The sequence below is a fragment of the Drosophila suzukii genome, chromosome 2R, assembly GCF_043229965.1.
Source record: "Drosophila suzukii chromosome 2R, CBGP_Dsuzu_IsoJpt1.0, whole genome shotgun sequence".
In the NCBI taxonomy this organism is placed as follows: Eukaryota; Metazoa; Arthropoda; class Insecta; order Diptera; family Drosophilidae; genus Drosophila; species Drosophila suzukii.
Window position 1 is genome coordinate 16,802,417 of NC_092081.1, and position 21,774 is coordinate 16,824,190.

At 42.2% G+C, this 21,774-nt stretch overlaps 1 protein-coding gene across 23 annotated transcripts in view; it reads right to left on the reverse strand.

Moving 5' to 3' along the window:
- Zasp52 (Z band alternatively spliced PDZ-motif protein 52) overlaps window positions 1-21,774 on the reverse strand; it is a 60,700-nt gene that overhangs the window by 37,052 nt on the left and 1,874 nt on the right. For 4 of the 23 annotated variants that reach the window (XM_017085132.4, XM_017085130.4, XM_017085131.4 and 1 more), the window contains exons 1-2: window positions 21,387-21,568; window positions 8,625-8,751 (exon numbers count right to left, since the gene is read on the reverse strand). In XM_017085132.4, coding sequence (XP_016940621.3) covers window positions 8,625-8,735 — 111 coding nt within the window. In that variant the 5' untranslated portion in view covers window positions 8,736-8,751; window positions 21,387-21,568. Of the gene's footprint in view, window positions 1-8,624; window positions 8,752-20,993; window positions 21,340-21,386; window positions 21,569-21,774 lie in introns of those variants that run through there. The other 19 variants (XM_017085141.4, XM_017085140.4, XM_017085137.4 and 16 more) reach the window with 9 other exon arrangements.

Below are 21,774 nucleotides of genomic sequence, written 5' to 3' on the forward strand. Positions count from 1 at the left end.
CTATTTAATCCCAATATTATCCGGCACTGACTTGGTTGATAAAAAATAGCATCTTTTTGGCAAAACCAATTTTAAGGATTTCATTAAATTTAATTAAGTTAAACCAATATATATTTATATTATAAATATAATTGTGTGGACTGCTAGGGTATTCTGCAGTTCAGTGCCCGCAGCTGGCTCCCCTTTTCTGAGTTTTTGTTGGGTGTTTGGGGGCTTTATTATGGCGCTGGCAGCTGCGTTTTTCAATTTTCGCTTTTTTAGGCCTGCGGACTCTCACCTGAGCTCTGTGAGCCCTGAGCCTTGAGCCGATTTGTTTCGGTTCGGTTCGGTTTGGTTTCGTTTGGTTCAGTTCGGTTCGCAGTCACTTATTGGCAAATGTTTCGTAGCTGAAAAAAGGAGGAAAAACCGGGGGGAGGGGAAAACTGGGCGGAATCTGGTGCAGAAATGCGAAAAATGTGTAAATTTGCGCCCGCTTTTATTTCTCGCATTTGGCCCGGATGATGTGTAGCGGCTGATCCGCTTTGGCAGCGCTCCCAGGTTCGAGTTCATTCAATTTGGATTAAGTCGTTCGTGTTGATTAACAAAATTGACTTTTTTGCAGACTTGCCAGTTCAAAGCAATCGATTTCGATTTGGGATCGATGGAGAGCAGGCGCAGCTGTAAACCATTTAGCCGACACTGCCGTAGACGTTTAGTAAATATTCAATCAATTTGGATGGACAATAAATCACCGGGAAATCAAGAGCGTCTCAATTTCTCCAAAGCAGATATGCGTCATAACAATAAAAAAAAAATTCCCATTTTCCACATCGCCCCGATGTGCGGCAAATAAACAAGACAAGGCGACAGGCCATAATATATCATGGCCCCAAGGCGCCTGGCGACACACACGAAGATGGAGAGTCAGCTTCGAAGGACACTGATGCGTAATGGCCGCCAAGGGGGATGACATCGATCCGGAGCTCCGTCTTCTTAACGGCAAATCAATGACATATAGTTACGGCCAAATGCGAATGCCCATCGGGGCCATGGAGAAAGCAGCAAGCAGATCGGAATAAAGTAATAACCCGGATAATGGCATATGTCGGCGGCGGGAGCCATTACCTGCCGCTAATTGTGGGACAAACTTAGCCTGTCGCCGCCTAAGCTCATCGGCAATTAAGGCCAAACAAATGCGGCCGCAACCGTGGCGCTAAAAGCCCTCAATCCGGACTCCATGGCTCCCGGGACTCCAGCCCAGCCGCAATGTAAGTGCGGCTCATAATTTATTTCGATTACGCCGCAGCACGCAATTTGCGCCGGGCACATCCTTTTCGAGCACACGGACACGCACAGGAAGTGAGATATCCAGGAGCCACCAGCTCCACGGTCCAGAGATAAGTGTGCGCAGCGCGCAATTTCCGTTTCCGCTTGGTTTGCTGCCCTTATCCAGCGCTGATGCTGCGAAAATCCACTAAGCAACAATTAAATCACAGACTCCCGAGAGCAACTCGGGGAGATAGCAGCGGAGGAAGCAGGGAATACAATGTTGCGATGGTACCACGTACAGTCAGACTCCTCTGAAACACACTTTCCTAATAAATAAGACCTTTATAGTTCAAAGTTTATCGCTCTATGGCCAGCCTTCCTCAATTGCTAAATTATGTATACATTACATTGTATATATTCAAGGTAATACTGATTTGATATATTGTATCTTTTGGATTCTTTAATGTTCAGCAATAACTTTTATAGTTCAAACTTTATGGTTCCATAAAGACAGTCCCAAAGTTAGGACGGCTAAAGTATGTTTATCATATTTCTTATATACCCAGACTAGAATTAAATGATCTATTGGATTCATTAAACGGAAATACTTTCTTATAAGCGACCTAAAATTGTACGTGTATCTATTAAGCTATATCAAATGTCTCATGAGTTTTATAGTAACTTCAAAAATCTGTTTCACCTTTAAAATGAACTAATTTATTTTTATATGTTTCTACTTCTGTTATGCAACTTAGAAGTTCGAGTTACATGAGGTTGACCGTACTCCCCGAGTGACTCAGAGGTATCAATTTGAGGACTGGAGAACAGAAACAAAGACAAAGGCTGCCTGAAGTGAATCATTGGCGAGCAGGTAACAAAAGGCCGCCATGCATTACCATTAGCTGACTAATCGGGGCCTCCAAGAGTGGCAGCCATCCACTGCGTACCACTCCAGTCCACTTGAAGCCAATCCAAGACCAGAATCGATTCCGCTTTAAGCGTTTGCTCTTTACGCTTAGAAGTTATAAATATTTATGGCGCACATAATGCAGCGCGTTGAGCTCGGCCAATAATTTCTCCGCTTACAGCTCTGCGATATCTGGTGTATCTGGGATGCTGGGATGCTGGGAGCCCCGGCTAAATGCACGGATATGTGTGTGTGCTCCAGATGCAGCGGAGCGAGCATTTTCCACTGAAGGATTTATGCTCGCTGACATGCAACTTAAAAGCAAGGACAACAGATAGCAGAAGCAGGACGCAAGGAGCACAAGCGGCAAACTTTCCTTATGCGGGATACTTTTCTTGTGCAGTCGGAACAACAATTGGGGAAGCTGGCTGCTGAGCACAAGGATTAGGCCACCAGAAGGAGCAGGAGGAGCCGAATGGCAGGGGGCTCTGCAGCAGAAAGGAGCTGAAATTTATGTGACTTTTGCATGTGGAGGCTGCTCCAGCATCCTGGTACTTCGGCTCGCACTGGCTAGACATTAGTACAATTTCCGGTCCAGGCCACAAAATATTCAATAATATATTAAAGATATAGCCAGCAACCCGAAAGAGATATCACACAAAGGCGGCGGATGCAGGGGGGGGGGCTCTTCACATCGGCAGATACAGGCGCACCAGCAGGCACGAATTCGACAACTCAACTGAAGCGTAGCAGGCAGGATAAATCTAAATAAGACGTGCTTCGATTCTGGCTGTGAAACGGGATGGTATGGTATCGGATACCCCCATTCTCTGCGGCATGGAAGTTGCAGCAGAGCAGGCAGAGCATTTGCGCAATGAAGTGCAAGTGAACTTAAAGCGACTAAAGATAGTCCCAACTACCTAGGTACCTGACCACGAACACACGAGGGATGGGCGCGTGAGGCAGATGGATGTGCGGATTTCAGGCACGAACGTTACCGAACAACTGAAACTCTGGGTTTTTAAAGTAGATACTTGCCTAAACTGTTTACTAGAGAATGAAAAACACATTCAAAAATCCCTCTATGCTCAAAAATGGTTAAAATATAATATGACGAAACATCTGTAATATTTCATTGCCAAATGAAAAGGACCTATAGAATCCATATATCCATATGTATATCCCTATATACAAATCCACATACGACTAATCCAGCAAACGGTCCACAGTACAATGACATTTTGCACGTGTGAGCTTATTTATATGCCGACCGCTGTTGTACACTGTAAGTGTGGCGGTAAAAAACGAGCCGAGCTGTTCCCTAAGCCCGCTCAAAGTTAATGATCAAAAATCAAGAAAGGAATCATATGATATGATATGATATTCAAACGACTAACAAAAAATAAGTATAATAACATAAGTATAAAAGTTACAAGCTTGCAACTGACAATTTATAAACAAATCGTTTTGTTTTAGCTCACGAACTCATACCCTCTGGATGTACCTCAAAACAAAACGGAAGCGCCACTCGATTCCCTGGAGCGGAAGTGGATGTGGAAGCCGGCTTTATGGCCATGAGGGCTGTTCAATAAATTTCAGCACTCTTAAATTGGCAATGCGATGCAGTGGCATGCACCAATGTCGACTGCGATGTCCATGGGCCGGAGTCGGCACTCAATAGTCGGTGGTCAGCAGTCAGTAGTCATGGGTTCACCAGCGAAGCGGACCCGGTGAAATTGATAATCAATCAAATGCGCCGCCGACGCAGCCAGGCACTTAATCACTGTCTGATTATCCTTTTTGTTCCGCTGGCTCAACTTTTATCAATTTCGCCTCTTTGCGACTGACAGAGATGAATCACGGGAAATCAGCAATGCATCGGCTGGCAACTGGCTCTTTATTAATTCAATTAACGTTGCGCCGGGCAATTGGTGTGGAATTAGCCGGCGACTCAAGGCAAAAGCCTGCGGATCAGGTGGTTCGGTTTCGGGTTCGAGTCTTAAGGCCTTAATCAGCACACTTCTGTGGCTATCGAGTGCGACAATAAACCGCAAAGGAAATTTCCAGAACTGCAAGTGTGTGTAGGTCTCCTGCCAAGTGCACAAATGCAATTTTCATGTATCTGTGCCGAGCGAATTGAGCAACAACAGTTGCTCTTGAGCCATTGTGCAATTAATAAAATGTCCGAGTGAATTGAGAGCAACCGCAGCCCGAGAAGTCCCAGAAATCCCCACTTTCACCCCGCTGGTCTGTTGACATGTGGTCGAGAAAAGTGCAAGTTCAATCAGCAGCAGCTACTAACTGCAGTCGAGAGTCAACAATCGAGAGTGGAGACCGCAGCAGGGAGTCGCCTCTGAGCCTGATTCAATTACACAAAGGCCCCTAATCAAAGCAAAGGAAATTTGCTTCTATAATTTGGCTCGCATAAATCAGAAACAGAAGTGGATAGCTCGGAGCAACCAGGGGATACCCTTTAGAGGATGGCATGGGAGCACTTCGCAAAATAGGTTGTGCCAGTGATATACCTTCAATACAGAAGAGCTGTTCCGAATTATGAAAGCTCCAGTTTGAGGTAAAGACAAAGACAAACACGGCCAGCAACACAAAGGCTGCCCCCAGACAGGAGTCAAATAATTAATGGCCAGCCGGGTAAGAGATGGCAAACAAACAAGCTAAAAACGAGCAAAAACAACCGAAACCGAACCGAAACGAAGCGAAACCAGAAAAAATCTCGACAGGAAGGTCAGCTCGAAAGCGATTTTTCGAATGCACTTTCTCGTCGAAGCGAGTTATAGGGTTCCGGAATAAAACGAATGATCATTTTTGATATCTCTGCGTTTATAGAATTTTAAAACTTCTTTAGAATATTGTTACCCTTGATAAGATTTTATAGAACTTATGGGTATAATTATATTTATTTATAGAATACTAAGAACTTCTTTGAAAACTTGTATCTAGCCTTATTCCAAGGTTTATGAGGTATTTTCTAATGGTTAAAATCAGACAAGATATATGATACACATAAATATATATTCCTTTCTAGATATGTGATTAAAATATCATACCCTTAACAAGGGTATCCAAAAAACACGCCAACGGATTTGCATGAGCAAAACGCGGAGTTCGGCGGGAAAAGGATGCTGCAGGATGGGGCTGGTCGGAGGATCATGTGTGTGGGACTGGCGGCCACGTCGGTTGCCTTGGATGCCGTCAGTAGCTTGTTATGCACTGTCCTCTCCAGAGTTCCCGGGGTTGTCTAGACTTTAAGTTGGCTAATAGCCGACACTGCTGCTTTTTTCTGCTTTCTGTTTTTCATCTGGCATGATATGGTATGTGGACACTGGCTCTTTGGTCGGATAGCCAGAAAGCCAGAAATTTGTAGTAAACCGAATTTGTGCTCTTGTATTACTTATTTGGTCCATTATTTGTGCGCTGCTCTGCTTGGCTTTCGCTTTTATTTGACTTTGGCCTTTTGTGCGACGCTTTTTGTGGCCCAAAACGAACCACCACCCTGCACTTGATAATGAAATATATAGAGACGTGGCTTCTGTGCGAGTGGATGAATATCCGTGGGCATACGGCTTATAACACACACAGGACACACGGGACAACAACGGAAGCAACAGGAAAAGGACTTTATAGCACTGGCACTGGGGGTTCGAGAACTGAACACTGAACACTCGCTGCGAGAAATCATAAATTAATCCGATTTAAGCAGCTCAGTAGCTTATTTTTATGCCAACCAACTCCGAACCACCAGTTTTTGCTGTTTGATGAAAGCGATGGGGGGAACTTTTGCCTGCCCATGTCATGTGTTGCATCTTGATGAGTTGCGGCAGCATTTAAAGGAGACCAATTTGTTTGGCAGTGGCTCAAGAGCCAGGAAGCTGACATGATTGGATGCTGACGATGACTGAGATGATGATTCGTTGTCAAGGTAGGAGAGCCAGGGCTCGAGTTCGAGCTCGAGTTTTCGAGTGCCGGTGCTCAGTTGGGCAGAGTGGCGGAGTGGCGGAGTTCATTCGAGTTCGTCGGGGTTTAGTTCCGCTGCGGAGCTTGTGTCCTGACAACCAAGGAGCTCAGCCTCGGCACAGGGAGAAAATGCCTCAGATCAAAGGTGCATTTTATCATATATCGTTTAAGCATCTCTTTATTATATCTGGATTTTCCATATAGGTATTGTAAATATTATGTTACAGAAGAGGAGACTTCTGAATAACAAGCTAGGAGCATCTTTGGCATTTAATAAAAAATGTTGCATACCTGAAGGCGCTTGCCCTGGAACTATCTTAAAAATGTTTATAGAAAAGTAATTTGAAATGATTTTTGCACTTAGCAACTAGTTTTGTCACATTTTTGAGACCTCAAAGCCAAACTTTTTCAAGTTTTTCCCTGTGTGGCTCATTATGAGCAAAGTTTTTACGCAAAATCCTGCGGAGCAGGATGCGGCTTAAGTGCGCCATTCCAAATTCAATTGGGCTTGAAGTGTTCGAAAAGCAAAAGGCAGCCAGCCAGGAGATGTCGCACCGCCGGCAGGCAGCTATAGACTATACTATCTCATCTGGGTTCGGACTGGTCTGGATGGGATTTATGGACGGGTAAACCGGAGAGTGGAGAGTGGCTAGCAAAACGATTGGGATTTACCTGGCTTTGTTTTTCGTTGTGTAATCCATAAATATTTCCATTTCAAATTGCGTTATGCACGCTGTGTGATTTTCGCATAAATTCCAAACAATTTTGACCAGTCCATTTTTCACCTCCATTAAATGCCAGTCCTGTTGCACTTTTGGCCAACATTGTTTTTAGTGGCCTTTCTGACGGCGGTAATTGCAGAAGTGCTTCAGTTTATCCCAATTAAATTAATCGAAACAACTCAATTCCATGATAATCCATGTACTTGCCGAATTGTGTTTTATTTATTTTCCGTTTTAAATAGCTCAGTGCAGCTCGGAAAGAGAGAAGCCGCATAGCATTGACACAAATCCACAGCTGTTTAAATAGAAATTGCGCATTTAGCGCTGGCCACGCCCCCTCCACACAGTCTGCCGCCCACCGCCCACTCGAAGCCAAAAACAAACAGATAAAAAGAGCGCACAGAATTCGTGTTATTTCTGAACGAACAAAAATATTTACAGATTGTTTTGGGGGCAAGAGCACAGAACGGGGGATTTTGGGCCAAATATCAAGCTGGGAATCAATAATTCCAAATTAGTTGGGTCCCCAATCATAAGGCAATTCTCTTTATGACGAGAGCAATAAGAATTCCACTGACTTCAGCTTCTGATTAGACTCGCTCACAAACAAGGGCTCTTATCGGAATTTGAGTCATAAACGAAATCGCTATGGGTTCCGTCGGTTGGTCTGACTATATGCACTCATGATTCATGATTCGTTTCGTTATGAAGTATCAGGAATTTAATTTCTACAAGGTTTACTAAAATATTAGCTCTGTTTATCAAAGGTATCATTTGTTTTTGTTTCGTTAAGAAGTATCAGTAATTTAATTTCTACAGGGTTTACTTAAATATTAGCTATTTTTATCACAGGTATCATTTGTTTTTATTTCGCTGTGGGTTCAGTTGCTCTGGCTATATGCAGATATGATTCATGATTCGTTTCGTTATGAAGTATCAGGAATTTAATTTCTACAAGGTTTACTAAAATATTAGCTCTTTTTATCACAGGTAACATTTGTTTTTGTTTGCTATACTATCTTTAGATTAGATAGAAAGCCTTTAGTATGGTACATATTGCAATATACATAAAAACTTTCCGCTAAACGGAAACTGCAGCCATTAAATTCCCATTAATTAATCACAGCCTTATAGTTGCGAATCGCACTGCACATCAATATAAAACTAGGCGAATTCATTTATTCCTTCGACATTTTCGCGCCGCAAACGCTCATAAAGTTGTCAAAATGATTTAGCAAATTTTGTTGTTGCGTGTCGCCACAAATGTAAAATGTTTCGAGATCTGTTATGAATGTTTAACAAATTTTTAGTTGGGTTTTCGCCCGTGAGTTTGTGTGGGTTTATCTGTCTGTCTGTATGTGTTTGCGTTAATATGGCAAGAGGAAATTCGTTGAAAATTGGGAAAAATACGGCTTTTATTTGTTTTGGGTAACGTGCGCAAAAATCGCACTGAAAGCGACCACAAAAAGTGAAACTTATATCCACAGATTTATTTTTAACAAACAAAAAAAAAAGTATGGTATATGAAAAAAGCCAGCGAGCACTTAAATACATAAATAAATTAACTGCCCAACTAATATTCGTTTTTCGCGTTTGTTGCCAGCGTAAATTTAATTTCATTTTTCAGCGAGTGTTGCCGAACACACAAATTCCATTTGTCAATCGCCCGATAAGCGAATTGGTTCTGATTTTCTGGCGTGTTGGGAAATGGAAATACATATTCTTGTGGGGGCGAGAACCCCCTCTAGAACCCCTCTCGAACCCCCTTCACTTACCTTTTGCACCAGCAGGGGCTGGGCGAAGTCCGTGCCCCCCTGAAGGCGGAATCCCCAGGGCTGGGCATCGAAACGTGACAATTTGACTTGCAGCAGCTGTGGTTGGGCCATCTTCTTTTAGCGCTGACTGTATGTGAAACGAGAAGAGCAGAGGGTGTTTGGGTGGTTTAGTAATAATGACGATAACATGGCGTATACTTGATATCACGTAGGCCACTAATTAATGAAATCAAAACCCCGACGTACACGAAACCCGGAAAAACAACGCTGACAGACGGCGGCGGATTGCTCCTTTTTGGCCACTAATAAAGACATTATTCAGGCATGTCCAGGCTAATCCTGCCAGCAGTCAGACGGCTCCTGCCAGCACACATTCCAGACCCTCCCCCAAATCATCATCATCATAGCCCCCCGAAAAGGAGTCCTGCCCCACTTTGGCGCCACCCACAACCGGTTGCCAGATGCAGCTGCATGCGGAAAAGCTGCTGCGTCGTTTTGTGTGCCAAACTGAGCCAACATATTCGGCTGACTGAATGCAGCAGGCAGCCAGGAAAGTGGTCTAGAGGTGGGATGGACCTGGGTGATATCCTGGGTGGTATAAGGGGAAAGATGAGCTATTGAAAGTGGGAGAAATGCTTTACGGGGTTCTAAAGATCTTGCATGATCTCTCACTGCGCTCTTTAAAACAGTAATTTAGTCAGAAATGGAGGGTACTAATCAGTTACTCAGTTATCAGTTATCAATTTTGGATACATCTATAGGGTTTTAATTGAGAACTTAATAGCAGTTTCTAAAACTCTAGTGTAACCTTGAAGTTGTAGGTGTATTTCCATTAGTTGGTTTTGGACTACATATCATACCAAACCGAATTCCGAATTCAGAACATTCTATTATACCCTCTTTTGCCTTCCCTATATAGGGTGTTGGACATAAAACGAGTTAAACTTTGTTAGATATCGCCTTTTTTTGCACACACAGAAACTCACACCCGGCCAGGGGACTTGGAATAGGACTAGGACTGCGAAGGACCCTCCTATCCCCATCCCCATCCCCATCAGCCACAGTGAGTGCTGTAAGTAAGCGCACCCCAAACGGCACATGGAGCCGTGTTGTAAGTGTGGCTTACACGGGTTCTACGTCCGTACTGCTCCATGTCCTGCCGCACTTTTTTCCCGTCATAGCTTTGTAATTTGTACGTGCGTCGCAGGGGTGTCGGTGGGGGGGAAAGGGGTCTGGGAAAATGGAAAAGGGGGCGGGACATGGGTGTCTGTTGATTTAGTTTGCTGCATAACAATTTTGCTGAGTGTTGTGTTTTTTATTAGCAAAGACACATTTGCCCTGTGTTCGTTCGTTCGTTCGTCGGTCTCTTTCGCTCCGCATCCTGCCCTCTCTTTTCAGCAGAAGACACTCAAAGTGGAAGTAACTACATTAAGCTATTAAAACGACAGCAGCTGCCGGTGAAGGTGGGGAATTCCAGGGGCGGCGGGGCCGGGATATCCGCACACATATGGAAAAGAGACATTTTAGCACACACAGCAGTTTAATTAACGTTAAGTGCGGGTGGTAATGGCTCCATCTCGAGTCCAGGTTCCCGTTTCCCGGTTTCCGGCTCGAATTCCTGCCAAGAACCAAGAGCACAGGCCGTAACACGTTGACGGCATTTGCATGTAAATACTTTGTACGCCATGAAGTTGGGCCATTAGACGCCCCGGCAAACCAACTGCACATGCACGGGAATAATTTAATTAAAATATTAAATAAATGCGGAGGCGGAGGTGGATACGGCCAACTCTTCCACGGATTCAAAGTGCCAGACTGAAAAGGCTAAAAGCGCAGCAACACGAAAAAGCAAACACGAACGCGTCTCTCCAGTTCCGGGGGATATTGAAAGAGGGAAGAGGAGGTGGGGTGAATGGGAGTTCCTTGGCCAAAGGAGCCGTTTGGAGTCCTGGCTAATTACTGGCTCAAATGCTCTTGCCACGAGGATGCTCTGTGGCTGACAAAATGTCATCGGCGATTTAGCACACTGCGAGATTTAAATGGAGTCCTTAACTAGGAGATGTTTTTATCATGAAATTGTAATTTCCTTTTTATTTTAATATTAATTTATATATTTCTACGGTCAGGATATTCCATGTAATTATAAAGTAATTACTTTTTTTTCTAGTATTATTGCAGTTGAGGTTTCTAACTATCCGATTATTTTCAATCTAAATTATGATATAATAAAAAATGTGCGTTTTATAAAAGATCGTTTAAATTCACTTCACAGAATCCGAAATAACTCTATTCGTCATACTAGGGCCCCAATTATTTTTCGAAAATTACTAAGAATTTCTTATAAATTCCTGGTTTAAACTCTACATATTTGTTCTCTTTCTGGTATACTTTTTAAAACTTAATTATGATATTATACCAAAAATCTCGTTTAATAAAAGATCGTTTAAACTCACTGCATATAGGTAATCCGAAATCTATTGATTCCTTATACTTAGGTCCTTATATGTTCTTAAATTGCTAAGAATTTCACTTTCATTCCTAGTGGGTTTTTACCACATAATCTATCTGGTTCACTTTATAAACCAGCTTAGCCTCTTTCAAATCGAAACTTTTATGTTAAAAATGGACTAATTCCAATGGCGTATTTCAACTTTACTTTCTTAACTTTACTAATCTTTATGGCAAACCCATACCCTTTTCTAAGAAGCTCCAAACAAATGGTGAAATTTGTTTGGACCTGGATTAGGCCACCCCTTCTTCTGCTTAATCTTCCTTCCTTCTCGAAACACTTTCCGCATTCCCAGCCATCCCGTCAGTGGGCCTGACCCACTTTTCCGACTTTAAGTCGGCCTTGGGCAAACTGCGGCGCAAACTTTCCATATGCAAGCAATTTGTAAACAAATTATTTGATCCTCAAACAGGCAAGTTGCTCCAGCTTCAGCTCCAGCCCCAGCAACTTATCAACTTGACGCCGCACAAACAACAACGAGGGGCGGCAAGTCCAAACTTGGTCAACCATGTATCATTAACAAAGTTGTCCAGTCGGCAATCCCATTGCAGCTTTATGACTAATAACCAAATGCCAGTGGCGGTGGGATGGCGAGTGTGTGGGGGGGTTGGGGATGGGGAAAAGCCGGGGGGACACGTAGCGGCGTAGTCCGTTTCCGGGTACAGTGAAACATCGATTTTGAGCCGTTGCGCTGGGGCAGTGTCGAAAAACGAGTTATCGCTAATAACTTTTACACACACAATTGGCAAATTACAATTTATTCATGTGTCGCCCCAGCGAACCCCCTTTTTGATCCCCCCTTTCGAACCCCCCTGAAAATGCAGCTTGCATTTGATTCGGGGTGAGAGCAACAAATCAATTTGCATGCGGTAATTCCAAAGATTTATTGCCAACGAGCAGAGGGCGTGGTGTTTTCGGTATGCAAAAACTGTAAAATATCCGAAAATTTATAAAAGTTCTGCTGTGAGCGGTGAAAAGGGCGAGTTGTAAGCCGATTTCCTGTCACCGAACGAGCTCCATAATGGAAATCGCAGAGGCAGCTCATGAGTTGCCATTACCATCGAGCAAGTGAGCAGGAATCAAATTGATTTCGGAGCACACAGCATCATTAGCAGTTGGCCCCCGCCATAAAAGCCAGAATAATAACAGGGAGATGGAGTAGAAAACAGACAAAGGGGAAAAAAACGTCGAAACCGAAACCAAACTGGAACCATCAGCAGTCAAAGTCGATGGCTATGATGGTGATGATGATGATGATGATGGTGCTGCTGCCACGGATGATGTCATGGTGGGTAAAGTTGGGGAAAAAAGCGGGACCCAAAGTGGGAGGAAACGGTCTTTGGGGTCGACAATTCGATTTGGCCATTTCGCACGCTGCTTTACAGTACACTGCGCGAAAGTCCATAATAGATCCATATTTACCATACATAAACTACTCAACATAATGACCAATCTTTAACAAAATACAATAAGTAAGTAGGAGATCAAACGATTTCTTTGTGTTAATAATGATATCTTTTGGGAACAGCTAATACTATATTTTGAAACAAGAATACTAAACAAAATAGTTCAATATAATTTTACCTTCTAGCTTAATTCTACTTAATTCTAAATTTAACCTTTCATAATTACTATAGTAATGAATATAAACTAAATTCTACACCCATATTATTTTATGTTCTAGAAATTCAACAGTAATCTATTTCAATAAATTGTAGAAAATCCTAAACTTCGTAGTAAATTTTACTGCCGTGTAGTGCCAATCGAAATTAGAATCGCTTTCGAAACATGGAGTCTGGTCTAATGTTTATTCTGGAATATCTGTTTATCAAACGGAACAGCTTCAATCTGTAATGAGCCAACTAATTACGTGCTGCAGACTCTACTCCAAACAAATCGGGTATTGGGCAAACAGTGTGCATTTGGTTAGCTGGCCATTTCAACACATTAATAAACTGCATAAGGGAACAGCTCATTAAAAGCCACTCGAGCGGGGCAGCAACAGCTTTTCCATATCCCATATCCCATTTTCCATTTCCCCATTTGACTGCCGGCTGTCAAGTGGTCGAGGCCCCAAGAAAACTACTTCAAAGATCTGCTGCTGCTTCTGCTGCTGATGCCTTGGCTCTTTGGGCCAAACAAAAGTGAAGCCGGAGCGACATATTCACCCACTAACTGGCAGAAGTTGGTTGAAATTAGGAGTGGAAAAACGCAGTCAACAGACCCGCCTGTCGGGGAATAACAAGCCATGCAAATGCCATGCCACATATCCACATATCCCCACACATCCATATGTGTGGCAAAGTGCTTTGCAGTTCCTCCGGGGAATCGGGGATTCGGGTACTAAGGGGTTCCCTGGGTTTTCTGGGTTTTTCGGGGACTGGGAATCGAAACGGAGGGCAGCGCCAAGTAGTGAACGCGTTGATTTCGCATTTATGCAAATTTCACGTACACTTCAAACTGCTCAACGTTTTTTCGTCTTTATTTTTTGTAGCTCCCCCGCTTGTTGCCTCTTCAAGTTCCTCTCTTCTCTTCTTTTTTCCTTGTTTGGCCTTTTTCACAGACGCGCTTTTGTTGGCCAGGCCAAAACTAAACTTTTGCTGCTGCTGAGTGAAACTGAAGTTGCCGGTGGGGAAATGGGGGATTTAAGGGGTATGGGTTAAGGGGGGGCGCTGGCGAGTCGTAGAAATTCCGCCTGGGGGCGAGTGATTTTTGAATACCGTTCAGACAGCGCTGAGCTTGGGCATATGGGATTAACGGGGTGATTGGGGCAGGGATCACCAAAGATCTGTCGGTCTTAAGAAGACAGCTTTAAAACTTTCAGTAACTTATGGGAATCTAAATATTTGGGAAAAATAGATATGAGTTTAAGACATTTTATGGATTTGTTATCTTACTTTTAAGTATGATCCATAGAATAAATATGATCTGAGTACCCCCAAAGAAAAAACAGAGTACTAAGACTTAACACCGGTTGAATTAAAAGAATATCAGAGGCAGTATTGAATATTAAGAATAAATAATATAAAGTCTATACTTTACAGTATCATTTCTATAAAGAAAGAGTCTAAAATTTGGTTATGTGGTATTATTTTTAAACCAATTAATTTTAAAATAATGCTTTGGAAAGTAATAATTCAAAACTCATCTCATCGACGCCAAAACGATACTCAATAGTGTAGAATTAATGTTACAATAGTTGCTTTTCTGTGACTATTTTCTTGTTTGGTGTATATAATACTCTATGTTTCTGAAAAATAGTTTTAACTTTAACAATTTGTTTTATTATATTCTAGGGATTCTATGTGAGATAACACAAATGTCTTTTAACTTCTTCCTACGGATACATTTGAGAACATTGCCACCATAAGGTTCAAGTCCAAGTTACTTAGTATAGTTTGTATTTCCAAATGTTCATGAAATGAAATTCTTTGAAAAAATGTTGAGAAACGTAAATATTTTTAGGAGCCAAATTTCATTTTGGTGAAATCAAATATGGTTTTCGCTATAGGGAAAATAAGTCTAGATCGATATAGGTAATACTTGAAGCTTTTCTTAGTTTTTAGAGGGTTCTAAGCGAGGACTGATTTTTGATCCTATAGAGTATTTCCGAGTCGCCTTGCCACCCTGCTTTCTCTGACTTCCCGCACTGATGCAATGTGACGTGACGTGACGTCATGTGTGCGCTCGTGCTTGCGGCTAACAGGACATGTTTTCCGCCCGCCTGGAAGACCCTCCCCCCGGGGAACCCGCGATCCCCCGATCCCCCCGCACCCCCGATCCCCCGCCGGCGATGACGACGCTGTTGCTCTTCAGTCTGTCTAATGCAATGCGCGTGCTAAATGGGCGTAACTCAACGGCTCGACGACTCGACTTTTTTCTTTTTTCATGTTTTCCCCACCCATATTTTCTTTTTTTCGCGGCGCTTATCAAGCGCTGAAAGCTAAAAAAGTTTTTCACTCGCAATCACACTCACACCAGCACACGTCTGCAACTGTCAGTGCATCAAAACACTTGAGTATTTGAAAAAAAAATGAAGGAAAAATAAGAAAAAAGAAGAAAAACGTAGGGAAAATAGAGGAAAAACAACAGGGGAAAAGTTTTTCTCTTTGTGCTGCGTGTGTGCTTGTATGATATTTTTAATATTTTTGCACTAGGCGCAGGGGAAAAAACAAAAAGCGAGGGAAAAGCTGACAAAAGTGACACTTTGCATGCATTCTTGCCGTTTCTTTTGTGATTATTTTCTTCGCTTTTTAAGTGTGGGAGAGAGTGGAAATGTAGAGAGAGAGGGAGAAAGGCAAGTGACATTGAATGTGGCAATTTTTCCGCCAGCCATGGAAGCTCTCCCACCCAGATACCTAGTTCAGATACAAATAAAGATACAGATACATTTGATAGTGGCACTTTTTAGGTGGCCATAGGTTCATTGCCGGAATTGAATTTCTTTTGCATTTACCTTAATAAGCCAAAAACTGCCTAGACCACCATTATTTTGAGATACATATAAAGATAGAGATACATTTGATAGTGGTACTTTTTAGGTGGCCATAAGTTCATTCTACAATTCCCTTAATAAGCCAAAAACTGCCGAGACCACCATTATTTTGCTCCATTATGTACACCCTTTATGTAAACATACGCGATATTTATCGACATTTTTTCTCGATTGGCAATTTCAAATATTTGCCTGTAATTGCATAAATTTTCACAAATAAAATATGTAAATTCTACAAATACAATCACATTGGCATTCCCTGGGCGGGCAGTACAGTTTATGCGGCAATTTGATTGCTTGTATATGGGAATTATAATTGTGCCATGACTGTGCACAAAATTGATTAATATTTCGCGCATATTTTCTATGAGAAATGTGAAATTCAATGCGAATGCAAATTTTAATCGGAGATAGTTCGTCGCTCGATTCAGTATGCCGAAAATGCAATTTCCATGCGTTCACCTATTTTCATCGGATCGGAGGAATTTCGAGTAAATCAACAAAGGCAAAATGTGGCAGGTAAATATTTATTAAACTGTGCGTCAAAAAACGGCATTTAAAGCTGAAAGCTAAAGAGCCACATGCAGATATACAGATGCAGATACATTTGCGGGGAGCGGAAAGATGCATTCTTTTTTTCCAGTCTCGATATCGATAAGTAAACGGATTTAAAATCCGCATAAAAATGGCAAGGGAACGCCGATAAATGCCACCATAAATATTGCAAAATATCACATTATTTGCCAGCACAAAATGTAATTAAATATAATAGAAAACAATCAAAAAACCAAATCCCATAAATTAAACTCTCAGCACAACACACTCTCGGCTTTGGCAACTGAACAAATAGGAGAAAAAAAGGAATGCGTTGTGAAAAAATGTGGGAAAATAATACAATTTTAAATCTGTCACTGGAATAGTTAATGCCATATTAGTTGTTCTGAGCTAATAAAGCGTAATTATCAACGCATTTATTTAATTAGCCGCACAAAGTGCGCAGAACAAAGCCCCTCAATCAGTGCCCCATCTCCAAATTGTCTACAAATTGTGTGGCATATATAATGACAATTTAATAGGCTTGTCAATCTGCTGCTGTTTGTGCGGTAATTTAATTTAATCCCTTCCGAAAAATCTAGGGTTCCTAATTCAGAAAGTTGGCAGGAGAAAGCAGCCAAAAGTATGTTTAAAAGTATTATTATTCCCAGTTAGCCTTACCTATATTATTATACTTATACAATCGACATAACTTATTATGCAGTCAACAAGATTATCGGACTGAAAACTGAAAAACAGACGGACAGCGAATGGATTTGCCATTTGATTTAACATTAATGAACAAAATGCAATTAATTGAAAACTATTTTTCTTTCTGTCTCTTTGTTTTTGGTTGTTTGTAATTACCTTTTGTGCATAATTGGTGGGCTTTAATGGGTTAACAAAATGCGATTAAGCGAAATGCAATTGTGAAATGCAAATTTGCCTCTTTTGGATGATGATTGTGGGGGGGATATGTATCGGAATCGGCATCCTCTAGTCAGTTGGGCTAATGACAGGCGGCAGATGGAAACCGGCAGATAAAGTCGGCCCCAAGGACGGGCGGCAATAATTCTCCATCAAAAATGGGGACTCCGGGCGGAGGACTCCATCCACTTGTTGCTGCCCCGCCCCCTTTGCAACTGCCTGTCCTGTGACAGTTTACAAAGTGCTGCAATTAGAGTTGACAAAGTGCCCGACTTCTGGGCTCCTGGGCTCCTCGGCTGCCTTCGAGAGGGGAACTTAGGCGTACATTGTGCGAACACCCAAATGAATTTGTTAAAACATTCCCCCCCCCCCTTGTTTGGATATGAATTAATCAAAGACTAAATAAAATGCTTAGCATTTGCATTTCAGCCCGTTTCAACAAACAATTTGTCAGCCTTGCTAATGGACAGAGGCAAGTGTCACTGTCTGATTCTTTTAAAAATACATCAAAAATACATATTTCTTGCCCTCGCCCCCCACAAAAATGCCGAGGAAACTATTTCGATTTCGGTGACGGACGCACACGGCTGTCATCTGTGTTTTTAGTCTACTTTTTCCTAGGGGTAATTGGAGCTGCATTGGTCAGCAGGGGTTAAGGCAAAGTAATTTTCATTGAGATGCCGTTGGCTTTCGCTTTCGCCAATCACATATTTGATATAATATTTGTGACTTTGGCATTGACGTCCGTCGATCGAAATAGACTTGGCGCAGAAATGGCCCTCGCAAAGAAATATCTCGGTGGGCGGAAGGCCAGCGTTTTGAACTAGTTGGTTTTCCTTGGAAATCTCTAGGAATGTCTTTTATTTAAAAAATTCCCAATATCCCCTTTTAAGCGCTGCCAAATGCCGGGCAATTAATTCTGGATCCCGAAAAAGAGATGTGCACGTAAATGATTTTCTGATTTATGAGCGCGCGCCGCACGAGATTTTATAATTTGTTCAACGTAACGTGCATGGCCAAAATAAATATTTTCCCTTCGTTAAATTCATAAACAAAACAAACTCCGGAGTGATGCGGGTTTTCCCACATCCCCACTCCCCAGTTAACCCTATGCCAGCCCATAGTGCCGACTCAATCGCAATCTCTCGATGGGTTTCTGTGGCTTTTGCCGAGGCGATGAAACCAAAAATTGTTTGCCAGTCACGTTTGTGGTGCAGAAAGAGCAGTGCCAGTGGCTCCCCTTCCCCCCCAAAAAGGGGGCTAAAAGGGGGTACTATACCATAACAGCGGAGTTGAGTCTGCACTTCTTCGTCGTGGAAGATTTCGCGTCTGTGGGCGTTTATTTTCAACGCACTGCGGTTATGTAATTGCGAGGCGTCAGATACGTGATTACTTTTAGTCAAATTGCCGCTCGAATATTGTGTAATTTCGCCTCCTTCACTTGCGATTTCGCATCTGTGCGAAAGTGTGCCATCGGAGTTGTTGGCCAGGGGAAAGTGATAAAACCGCTGGCAGAAGTTAAGGTCAGGGTTGCAGATCGAAGTGCTTTGCAAGTGGGAGCCATCGGGTTTTACTTTGGGTTAATCCAGGCACTTTAACTCGATTAATCAGTAAGCTAGAGCTACTTTAAATAACAAACAACCATCTAGCTTAAGCAGGGAGTATTGAATTGGGCATTATATGATGGTATCTTAGAAGTCTCTATGAAAATAATTTTTATAAGATCCTAAAAAGACTTCGGATTGATGAAACGAACTAACTTCAAAAATACCAAAGTATAATACGTATATTTTTTAAAAAACAAGGGATAATAATATGATAGAATTTTATTTGATGGTATCTCAGAAGTCTCTATGAAAATAATTTTTATAAGATCCTAGAAAGACTTCGGATTGATGAATCGAACTAACTGCAAAAGTACTGAAGTATAGTAGGTATATTTTTTAAGAAACGACGGATAATAATGCATTTAAGTCAGAAATATTATTTAGGGTAGCTTAGAAGCTTACAACAATATATACACCCAAGTGTTTTCGTAAACCTTCCACCTTTTGAATGCGGATACAGTTCAAGATCGGCCCAAAAGAGCTCACATCTCATAAATGCCAGTAAAGCTTTCTCAGGGAAGCCGCCCATTAAGGTCTGTAAAAATATTCTTTAATGATTATCTTTGGTCTGGTTTCGCGTTGTTCCGCTGTCTTTTTTGCCGCGAATGACATACGAGCCCCAAAGAGCCGAGAAAGATACGAGAAAAGTGCTCGCCTCAGCAAGGGGAAAGAGAACGCAATCTACCATGACAGTTCACGAAGGTTAAATTCTTGAGAAATGATTTGGTGGCAAGAGAACAGCGAACTGCAAGCTGCAAACTGCAGAAAGCAAAAAGCAAACTGCCAATGCGAGAGCGCACTAATTAAAATATACGCAAAGTTGTTTGAAATTTTTAGAGCATGTCTCCCCTTTTTCCCCCATACGGTCCCATCAGTCCCCCGATTGTTGCAATATGTGCACGAATACGAGTACGATTCCGAATCAGAACCAGAATCCGAGTCAAGTGAAGTCAAGCCATGAAATATTGTCACGCACCCAGGAACGGAATAGGATGTGAGCGAGAAGTGCCATTCTAATGAGCCCAGCTACATTTCCGCGACGGACTTAATTTACGATCCCCGGCCAGAGAAGAAACTGCAAGTATTTCCACAGCACAGAGAGAAATTTCCTTACTTTCCATATCGAGGAACTAAAATCTAAAATTTGACATTATCAACAAGTGCTAAATGGGTTAAGAAAAGAATTGTATCCTTAAATTTATGGCTATACTTAAATTCTGTTTTGTCAAAAGACTTATGCCCACTAGTGTATATATATTATCATGCTAAATCCCAGACTCTGCTTTTTCTATACAAAATTGTATATAATACATCAATTTGATTGTTCCATTGGAAAACAGAAATGTAGAATTAATCCAGAAGATTATATGTATTAATGTTTCTCAACAAAACTAATTCTTTTCTGTGTATTCCCCTCGCCAACCATCCTCTGGGTAATTAATTCCGCCCTGCCCTGATAAACCCCAGTGTAAACAAAGACATTTCATTCATCGGCAAAGTGGGCAGTGGCAATGGCCATTAGCTCATTCAAGTTTATAGAACTGCTATCTTATCGGGCATTGATTCACGGATGTTTTGAGGCGTTGTAAGATTGATTCGGCAGAAGTATCGCTTGCTTTACAGCTATTATTGGTGAGGTGACCAACCATAAGATAAGCAGGTGGGTGATTGATTGGTGGATCGGATTGGTGGTTGGGTCACTGAACCCTGGCTAAACTAAAACAACAGAACAGGGCGAGTATCAACAAGTTCTGGTCATGGCTAAATTACATCACAGCCTGGCTGGCCAGGCATCAATTGGATATTGGAAATGGGAAATGTGAAATGGCAAATGGAAATGGAGAGCAACCACTGCGTATACGTGATGTCAGAGATAGCAGGCGAGAGTGAGCGACGGAAAATGGCTGAAAATAGATCGGGCGAAAAGGAAAACCAACCGAAGAGCAGCCACGAAAATCGCAATTGCCAAGACAACGAAAGACACTTTTTTCCGAGCAGGCGACCTAGAGAGCTGGCTTCATTAATATGCGGTGATATATAGGCGATATAACGCTCAAAACGTTTTCTAAAATGCCTCAGAAACTGTGGCGCCAAACCGTAGCAATTTGAGCGTTTTGAAGGAGGCGCAGGAGGTGGCTGCCACATCCGCAGCACTTTCGCAATTTGTGTATATCTGAATATCTGGCAGATATTGTATCTGGCGGATGGCGAATGGCGCTGACTGACTGACTGAGCGAGAATATTCGGAAACAAATCCAATCCGAGCAGCCATTTCGAGGCGCTAAAAATAAACTCACCTTGAAAAGTTTCTAAAAATTTTCTCGCTTTTTGACTATATAATTTTATTCAATTTCAACGAGCCCGAAGATCTACGACGTATCTGTATCTTGGTATCTCTGTATCTGTGCTCTGGCCAACAAAAATGATATATGCGTCAAAAGAAATTCCCTGGATCGGCGTGCCAAGAAATTGATTTAGCAATTGAATGTATTCGCGATGAGTCTTTGGTTTCGTAAGGGACTTTACTTGTTGTTAACCTTCACAAAATTCACACAGGGCACTATTTGGGGGAAAGCGAAAAGGGGTCTGTGACTCAGATTCAGATTGATCAGCAATCCTTCCGAATCGATTGTATAACCAGCTGATCTATACGCAACGTTTGGCTGATTTCACGTGTGATTGGTACTGACCGATTTATTCCGATCGGGTGGTTTTTAGCTGGGATTCGATTCGATTCGGTTTCGATTGGGTTTTTGATTTGGATTTGGACTTGGATCGGTTTCGTATATTCGTGGCGTTTGTGGTGCACTGCCAGTTCTTCAGTTCTTGGGCGACGTTAACTAAGCGACGATTTTCTCTCAACTAAAGCAAAAACCGAAACCGAAAATTTTTATGTGCATTTTGTGCCGTTTTCGAATACAAAAATCTTTTCAACCACATCGCTGGCGTCGCAGTCGCCGTCGACGTCGCTGCTTTTGGGCCGTGTGAGAGATATAGCCTAGCTATATAGACACTGGTGGTTCTCAGTTCCCAACCGATTCGACGGCAGAGCCGCAAAGCTACAAAACACCAGACGAC